The sequence below is a fragment of the Nilaparvata lugens genome, chromosome 1, assembly GCF_014356525.2.
Source record: "Nilaparvata lugens isolate BPH chromosome 1, ASM1435652v1, whole genome shotgun sequence".
Classification (NCBI taxonomy): Eukaryota; Metazoa; Arthropoda; class Insecta; order Hemiptera; family Delphacidae; genus Nilaparvata; species Nilaparvata lugens.
Genome location: NC_052504.1, coordinates 92,694,472 through 92,704,027, shown reverse-complemented (window position 1 = coordinate 92,704,027; position 9,556 = coordinate 92,694,472). Strand labels below are relative to the sequence as shown.

Below are 9,556 nucleotides of genomic sequence, written 5' to 3'. Positions count from 1 at the left end.
AAAAAAGAAGTTGTATTCAAAATGGTGGTTCCAAAATGGCAGAAAAAACTTGGGTGCGACGAAAAACCTATTTTTATCATTCGAAAGGGATCCCCAATCATACCTATCTTCTAATTTCCCTTTTGAGAGAAATGTTCTGCTGCTTCCTTACAACAACTGAAAGCATGAAAAATAATTGAAAACTTGACAAACTGAAAACTTGATATAATCAAATATTGAAGAATTAAAATAGGTTTATAACCATCCTCGATTAAGCAAGAATCTATATGCAAAATTTCAAGTTAATCAGTCCAGTAGTTCAGACGTGATGATGCGTCAAACATAATTTTCCTATACCACTTTACACGTGTATTAATAATCCAGTTCTTTAATATAATAAAATTTTTTAATTCCGACCATATGATTTGTGATTTTTTATGAAATCGTATGTAGGCCTACTATTAATGAAGTTTGAACATTAATTCTGAAAAATCTAGAAGGAAAATTGAAATTTGGGCTTCCAGGTGCACAAGATTGATATTTTTAGAATCTATGTTCAGAATTAAGAGATCTAAATCATTCCCGTTTTTCCGATATGCAATCCACAAGTTGACATGTTTTGATGCGAACAAACGAACACACGAACAAACACAACCCTACTCTCTCTTATTATATAGATGCTAAAATTATACTTCTTATTCTAAAATATTACATTTTGTAATCTATATTTATTTGTGGACACTTTTTGTAAGGCAATAAAATTTGATTTGATTTGATGTGACAATGCAAATAGCGCATCCTTTTCTAGCTCCACAAACGTTGCTATAGATTTTTTTTTAACAATGTAGAAATATAATCAATTAACAAAATTTCAATCCCAATTATGAACAAGTCTTATTCAATCATTGAAAATATATTCTCTTGAAAAAAAAATTTAATCGATCATTTTAAAGAAGAGTGAACAGTTAATATTAGGTACTTCAGATATCTTATAATAAGCTATCCTCTATAGAAGGCAGTGGCAAAGCAGAGAATCGGCAACGGTGTTCTTCCATTTTTCCTACCATTCGACAAAGCAGATAGCACTTTGCAATAAGATTTGCATAGAGAGATTATAGAATCACTTTATTGAAACGGTAACTAATGTAGTATATACAGTAGGCTAACTGTAGTTTGTCCTATAATGAGGTCTACGTTGACAGTGAAGAAAGATAGGAGAACAGCGTTGCCGAATATTACCTATAATTATAATATTATAATAAAACGAACCACTTTAAAAACAAATCAAATCAATAATGCCAAATTCAGACAAAATTGTTACTGAACAGATTAAATGCCGGTTAAATGCAATGCGACAAGAACCAATAAGAGAAGAATAGTGTAGGACGCATTTTTAGAGCACTTAATCAGGGTTAAATATTTGATAGAATGTTATATTCTATTTGGCCATAGTTTCATAGTTGGTAGCCAAAGAAGCCCAAATTATAATTTCTGAATGATGTGTTGATAAGAATCTAATATTTTTCAAGCTTCTATTATATTCATCGTTCAACTTTTTATAATATTATCGTTCAACATTCCACATTCATTGTGTGTACTTTTAAATGAACAATGTAATTTATTGCTATTTAAAATTAGCTTTCTGGCAAGTAATGTGAAATACAATAATAATAAATCATAATAAATCATAATGAATGAACTCCTGTTATATACATAAAATGGCAAAAATAGCTGGAATATCATATTAGGTAGGCCCACTTCAACTCAAGAAATTTCCAATATGTCAAAAAATTCAATCTATAAACGTATCAAAACGCATTTAAATCAGATTGTTTAAAGAATTCTGCAATTTGTTACCAGTTTCTTTAAAGGCACAGCAAAATAATTATTGTATTGTTTTGTCAACTTGTGGAAATCCAAAATTTTCAACAAAATTTTTGTTTTGAGGGAAACACTGAGAAAGTTGCCAACAAAACGTTCACCCTCTACTCCATGACAACTCTGGGCAAAATTTGGCAACTTATGTTGCTCTATACTTGTTTCTTACAAAAAAATTTGACAACGTTTTTGTAGAAATCTAATTGAGAAGACCATTTTGTTGATATCTTTGATGTAAACACAGCTTTATGCTGTCAAAAAAACTAATAAAACTTCATTACTTTAATGAACCGGAAAATTTCCTTTTTAATTATCAATTTTAATTGACAGTTTTAACAGCTGATAGGTATGAAGAAAGTTGATAAGGAAACTACGCTAAATTTTTAATTGAAACAAAAATAAGAAACTAGATTTTTTTATTTTGAGCTGTAGTTCACTGGGAACAGGTAATTTTTTTCAATCTTTCCTACCATATTAAACTTTATAGTCTAGGATTTTTTGTAAATACTACAGTGAAACTTGCTTTGAAATTTTCTCTATATAACATCAATGATCCATTCAATGTTGATTGTCCTCTCAACAGTAGCTGACAGTTAAAAGTGAATAAAATTTTAACCATATTTATGTAGCAATACTATAGGCCAAGGTACCTAGAATACAATTTAATACAATGTATTCTAGGTACATTGCTATATAGGCCAATACCATAGCCTACTATAGATAGATTAAATCATGCCAATACACAATGCATTGTGTAGGCATATTTTCATAATAAGTTGTATTGGTGTAACGGTGATGATAGGATGTTAATGAAGGTCACTTAGGTACTCTTCTTCACTTCTAAAACTTTATCATCAACTATTATTTTATAGACCCGGACTCAAATCCCGGACGGGCAGCATATTAATCTAGGATCTCCCACGTGTTTTCAGCTGCGTTTACACCAAATTTATTAACAAAATGCTAATAGCTTAATCCTTATAGATTCTATTAGATTGAAGATAACCTAGACCATAAAGAAGATGACCTAGATTGAAGATGACCATAGATGTTATTGTAACTTATCATACACATGATGAACATATGTGTTTGTCAAGTTCCGTTCAATCTAATAGAATCTATAAGGATTAAGTGATTAATATTTTGTTAATAACTTTGGTGTAAACCGAGCTTTAGATTGACATGCTTTTAGGTCATGTCAGAGGACCTGAAATTGATCAGCTGCGACATGAAAACTTTTACACCAGACCTGAGCCAGCCAGGTCACTCGATATTATTATTTTATATTATTACCTACTCGAAATGTAACTGAGTAATATCAATCTACTAAATAACTGAAAATTATAGCTACATACAAATATACAACACTTTTAATTATGTTAACATTTTATTGTAAACTTTTAATAAATTGTTCACTTTGTTCTTTTGATTTTTATTTCAAGAATATTCATAATGTGCCCATTCTTTGAGATCATACTTTTGCTGGTGATGATTTTCATTTCAATTATATTAAATGTTTTTGTCTATCGTTTAATATCATATTCCATGGAAATGGAACAATAAATTTGATTTTGATTTGAATTTGATTCATCATAGATGTTAGTGACCATTGATAATTTTTTATTTTAACATGACCTGCAATAATATTTATTAAATAACCTTACTTATTTCAGAAATATTTTTGCACCCACTTTCAAATCCAGAACAAGAGAACAATTTTAAAATGTTTGAACTATTCGTATCACACGCCTCACACTATCGTTTCCCTTTCAAATCAAATCAAATTAGCTTTATTCCTCAAAAATATACATTACAGGAAATTGAACACACTTTACATAGATACAGGAATACCCCTACAAGACTATTCGTCTGTGTGTAGGGGTGAGTTCTGGGTAGCCTGAAATATATCAGGCTGCTAAGTTAAATAAAGTAATAAATTAAATTGTGAGGAGAAAAAATAAATATTAATATTGGTTAATAAATAATGAATAAGTTAGATAACTAACTACAAAGAAATTATATTTACTTAAAATATAAATAGAAGTAATTTGAAAAGTTAATGGAAACATTCAAATGGAATGCTAGTAAAAAAAATAAATAAATAAAAATAGATAAGGAAAAAAAATTTAAAAAATGATAGAACATGATAGAGCAGGGACAAGCGGAGCCTCAGGTAAGATTTTGGAATTGAAAAAAATATATATATGAAGGGATATGAATAAGAGAAATGAAATATCTGGGTGTATTCCAAGCATCGTAGAGGATGATAGATTAATGCCAGTACATTGACCGAAGCAGGCTTTCAGACATTTCTGTGCCAAGGCGGTATATAGCCACCCCTCCACCATACGCTTGAATGCCGGCACACTGCATACCTCCATACTGATTCTTATCTCAGCCGGCAGATTCCTGTACAGAAGTTGAGAAAGATAGAAAGGGGTTCTCAACTCCAGTCCATGAGCCACCCGCGGCGTCGCAAATCCATGGTTGACTCTAAATCGTGTGGGGTAGGTGTGAGGAATTTCGGGTAGAATGTTATATCTATTTTTTTTTAGTAAGAGCAGTAGAGATTTTATGTAAAGTTGTCTAATATTTAAAACAGGAAATTCAGTAAATAATTCAATTGTTGGGTAGTGCTGTTCCTTTTTCAAAACTGTTTTAATTATTTGTCTTTGCGACACCGCAAGCGGCTCCAAGAGAGTAGCGTGCAGACCCCCCCAAACAAGAATGCCATACTGGATGATTGACTGGACGTAAGCGAAGTATACAGTCTTACAGTGCGCCTCACTCAAAACATGGCCTAGCTGGGAGAATGCATACATAACCTTCTAAGTCTCTGCTTCACAAACTGGATATGCGGACCCCAACTCAAACCACTATCAACTATAATACCCAAGTACTTGTACTTATTTACTCTTTCTAGTTTTGAGCAATTACAGACAGTTGATGTTGGATCTCTGCACGAATGAAGTATTAAGTCTCTTGGCTCTGGATCTTGCTGGTTACGGGTTGTGATGGGCATGTATTTGGTCTTATCTATATTAACGGTTAAGGAGTTATGGTCGAACCAGCTCTTTATTCTGGCCAAATCAGAAGTAGCATTTTTGAATACATCGTCCCACTGTTTTCCTGATGATACTACAGCTGTATCATCAGCTTTGCGATCTGTTATTAGCTAAATAAACTTGTTAAAAAATATGATCCTTTCAAATCTTATTTCAAAAATATTTTAAACAAACTAAAACTATTTAGAACATGAGTTACATGCTTTTTATAGATGTAAAATAATAACAGAATGAGTTGATTGTTCAAGGTCTTACAGGGGGACTACTGGTACTGTTATAACGAAACTTCACAGTTGGTAATGTTGAGCTACAAAATCGGTTGATTGTTCGATGATTTCACGGATTACCAATTAGCCATGACTTATTTGTTTGAGAGTGAGAGAGAGAGCGAGTGAGTGAGATACGATGACGACTGACCAACGCGTGTTGATTCGTCTCACAAACTTCACAGTGGCGTTTTCCTTTGCGATCTGTTATCAGCTAAATAATAATCGATTGTGTCTATCGACAGTTCGATATCCCTCAACATTTTAGGTCCATTAGTATCTACAAGGTCTTGACAAGTTGACGCAGCCAATAATATTCGACAGATCATGCTCTCTCTCTCTCCGATTCTAATACTGTTGATAGACTTTCTATCAGACAGCTATCTGCTATTTAAGCACTGACTCCAATCATTACCAGTTCTTGTGTCTGTTCGGTTATGTTGATAAGAACCAGTTTAGTGTTGTGTTACGTGCTTCTGTGTTAATTTCACTTTGATTGATAAAAGTGCGCTTATGGAATATTGTACGCCCACAACACAACGAGTGTTTTCAAATGCTGATAGCTCCAGAGTTACCATAGTCCAGGGTGTGGGAACCTATTATTTAGTAATAATAGATGTTTTATAGTATCTAGTATCAATAAAGTAGAGTTTATTATTTTTCTTATCGATTGTCAGACGAATCCTCCATGCACACGGACTTATCGTCCAAGCATCAAGCTATTCAAATATGAAGAAAAATAAAAATCTCAGTACCCTTTTTGAAATATTTTATTTTAGTTCATAAAATCATATGAATACACTAACATATGATCAAAATAAGAATCTTCCAGCAGTATTTATTTATTTACTTCATATCACTTGAAAATGGCATCAATGTCCGAAACATGTTGTGATAAAATATTTCAAAAAGGGTACTGAGATTTTTATTTTTCTTTATAATTATATTACAAGTGGCCCTATACAGAAAAGAGATGAAGTTATTCATTTAATTTTTATTTGTTTTTCATATTAATGTGACAATCTAATATGTATATCGCCTTTACTCTTTCTTTACTTACTAAGTAATGTATAAAGTTTTGAATAAATTGAATTCAATTATTCATGTAATTTAATTGCAAAAAATATTATTATATTATTCAAGTAAAAATATTAATCTTATGAAAACTCGTTATATATTATTAGAGAATATATGTTTCTGTTCTAAAATATAAGAAAAAATGTTCAGTTTTGTAAAATTGATACGGTACGATTGTGTTGTTCAATTAATTAATCTTAAAGCTGAGTTTACACCAAAGCTATTAACAAAATGTTAATAACTTAATCCTTATAGATTCTATTAGATAAAATGGAGCTTGACAAACACATATGTTCATCATAATGTGTATGATAACTTATGTTCAATCTAATAGAATCTATAAGGATTAAGTTATTAACATTTTGTTAATAACTTTGGTGTAAACCCAGCTTAACAGTACTTTATTGCAGCTGTAGAATTATAGGCAAATTCGATCCATTTGATAATTTATTACAAATAAAAAAATTAGTTTAATAAAAATACCGTAATAAACTCTATAATGAACCTAGTTTATGTGAGGATTAGTCTAAAAATTGTTATAAATTTAAATAATATTTTTGAGATTATCATGGTTTTTAAATTCCCTTGTACTACTATTATATTGGTATAAGGAAAGTGTTTTTCAATCCAGAAAATTAAGTTGCTTCAATTTCATGATTTTTTACGTTTTGAGGTCAAAAAATTGATTTAAATCAACAGTAGGCTATACTATTACTACCGTATCGTACATCGTACTGTACTACTAAAATTTAGCAAATTGCAGATTGACGTTCTAGTAATTGTGGAGAGTGTAATATCCTCATGATTTCTATTTTTTGCAATAATTATGCATAGTGACGAGGTTCTTAACTGTCAGCATTGAATATAGGAAGCATAGGAAAAGCACTCATAGAAGCTTGCTGAAACTACTGTGCTTTACAAACTATAACTCACTGGCATTAATTACCTACTACCAATCCTATGCTACAAGAAAATTTGTGAATTTCGATTAGTACCTCCCAGCTAGAAATAAAAATATAATATTATATCAGGTTTATTACAGCTGAAAAAGAATAACTTTATAAAATTTAGGTACCCTGACTTGTTACATAATCTCAGGGTAACGTTTTTATTAATGGTGTATTGGAAATATTCTACACTCTATATTATAGAACAACGCAAACAATTATACGGCGAAAACCCATTGGCTTTTTATTAATACTCAGGTTAGTGTTTTAATATAATATTTATTTTTTTCAGAACATGAAAATATGGAATAATATTCCATTTTGAGTTGAAGAGTAATCTGTGATAATTTATCAAAATTAGTGAACAAATAACACTGTCCAAAATGGTCAATATTATTTTATTCTTTGGATGTTTTGAAAACCCCGCCAAATTAAGAGTACTCTTTGGGATTTCTATGGCAGTAGCGGTGGCACTGGCACTTCTAAAATCAGCTGATGGAAGAGACGCCAACAAGTTGAATTTGAAAACTTCAAGTTCTAATTGTCATCTTTCATCAAACTTGAAAGCAATTAAAATCAATAATTCAATGGCAGACTCAGTATGGAGTCAGGTGAGCTTTGATATATTTTTCTGTCTTATTGAATAAAGCATTTTTTTCAAAGTATTATTGAATAAACTAGAACTTCTTAAGTAAACTTAACCTCAAAAGTCGGTTTATTAGAGACTGCAGCTGAACGTCTTTCTTCAAAGTTCAGTAACCTCGACTATTTGTTGACTTTTAGTTGTGAGATTTTTGTGTGTAATTGTGATTCTAGATAAAAATATCATTATGAATTGTACTTTTACTATAATTTGGCATATTATCTAATACCATACAAGTATTGTGTGAATTAAAAATGACACTTAAATTCTGCAAGCCTCTCTTGAGGCCTGTCATCTTAACTTCTGGAAAGATATTCTTATCTCTTGCTTATGGAAAAATGAACTCTACAATTGTGCGAACATTCACGTGCGGGCTTATTAGAAAATATCAAATAAATAATAAAATTCCTCAAAATATTAGTTACATACAAGAAACTAATAAAAAATCAATGAAGTTTGGGTTTATGGAGAGTAGATATTACATGCTAGTAAGTGTGCCTTTGATTGGACTGATTATTATTTGATATTGTCGCCAGTGGGACACCAGAGAGCAACCATTGGCGGCCGTATTTAGCAAGCTAGGACACTAATGCTGTCGATCTTAGTGAGATACCGGCCGGCCACCAAAAGCTGATGAATCGGCTAGCAACTCTATTGATATAATAAGCGCAATAAGAACTAATGCCCCGCAATTTGCTCTTGGACACTTGGTGTCCATGAGTGTCCTAATTAACGCCCTAATGTAATACGAGCCTTAAAGTATAAAAATCTATCATCATTATTTAAATTTGAATAAATATAGCTTCAAATAAAATTGTTATCTCACACAATATTAGCTATAACCTACTTGAAACTTCATTGAGTGCTGAGCAAACTTATAATTTTATTGCAAAATAGGAAAATTTCCCAGTATAGTGCATACTGAAGTATCACATTAATTAATCATAAACGAAATAAAGAAATGCAACTATGCATGCATATAATATGCTAATGAACAGAATAAGTTGATTATGATTAAAACTATGGTAATTGTACTATGAGTTAGAATCAATTAAAATATACTTCAAAGTAATATACAGAGTGTCCCACGGAAGGTGTAACATCCAAAAACCATAGAATCTACATAGAATTTGCAATAAAAAATGTATAGTAACATTCTCTTGTATCGACTTTAGTTCTCAAAATATATAGATTTTTCGATATCTTTTAAAAACGAGAATAACTAGAAAACTATCAGTAAAAATTGTATTTTAAGGATGTGGTTGGAAAGAGGAAAAAATTTCCAATAAAATTCATTTAATTTCTTCCTTTGTTTGACGTTTTTGAACTTCTTATAGGCCTAAGCGCTCAAAGGTGAAAAAGTTCATTTGTCGAGTTCAAGGTGAACTTCATCCAGTTTGAACGCTCATAAAAAGTTCAAAAATATCAAACAAAGGAAAAAATTGTATTAATCTTATTTTAAATTTCTTCCTCTTTTATTTCAAAAAATATCGAAAAATCGATATATCTCTAAAACTAAGGTCGATGTAAGAAAATTTTACAGAACATTTTTGTTGCAAATTGCATGTTGAATCTATGGTCTTTGGCTGTAACACTTCTCGTGGATATCCTGATAAATAAAATCTATACTGATACTACTCCTAATAAAACAAAAATAATCAAGAGGAGTAATCCTAAACAAATATGTGTAGTCTCTTATTA

At 30.9% G+C, this 9,556-nt stretch overlaps 1 protein-coding gene across 1 annotated transcript in view; it reads left to right on the top strand.

Annotated features, from left to right (window-relative positions):
• Positions 1-5,547: 5,547 nt before the first annotated feature.
• LOC111043343 (glutamyl aminopeptidase) overlaps positions 5,548-9,556 on the top strand; it is a 51,068-nt gene continuing 47,059 nt past the window's right edge. Inside the window, 2 exon segments of the mRNA XM_039419621.1 lie at positions 5,548-5,758; positions 7,505-7,823. Of these exon segments, the coding sequence (XP_039275555.1) occupies positions 7,596-7,823 (228 nt within the window). The 5' untranslated portion in view covers positions 5,548-5,758; positions 7,505-7,595.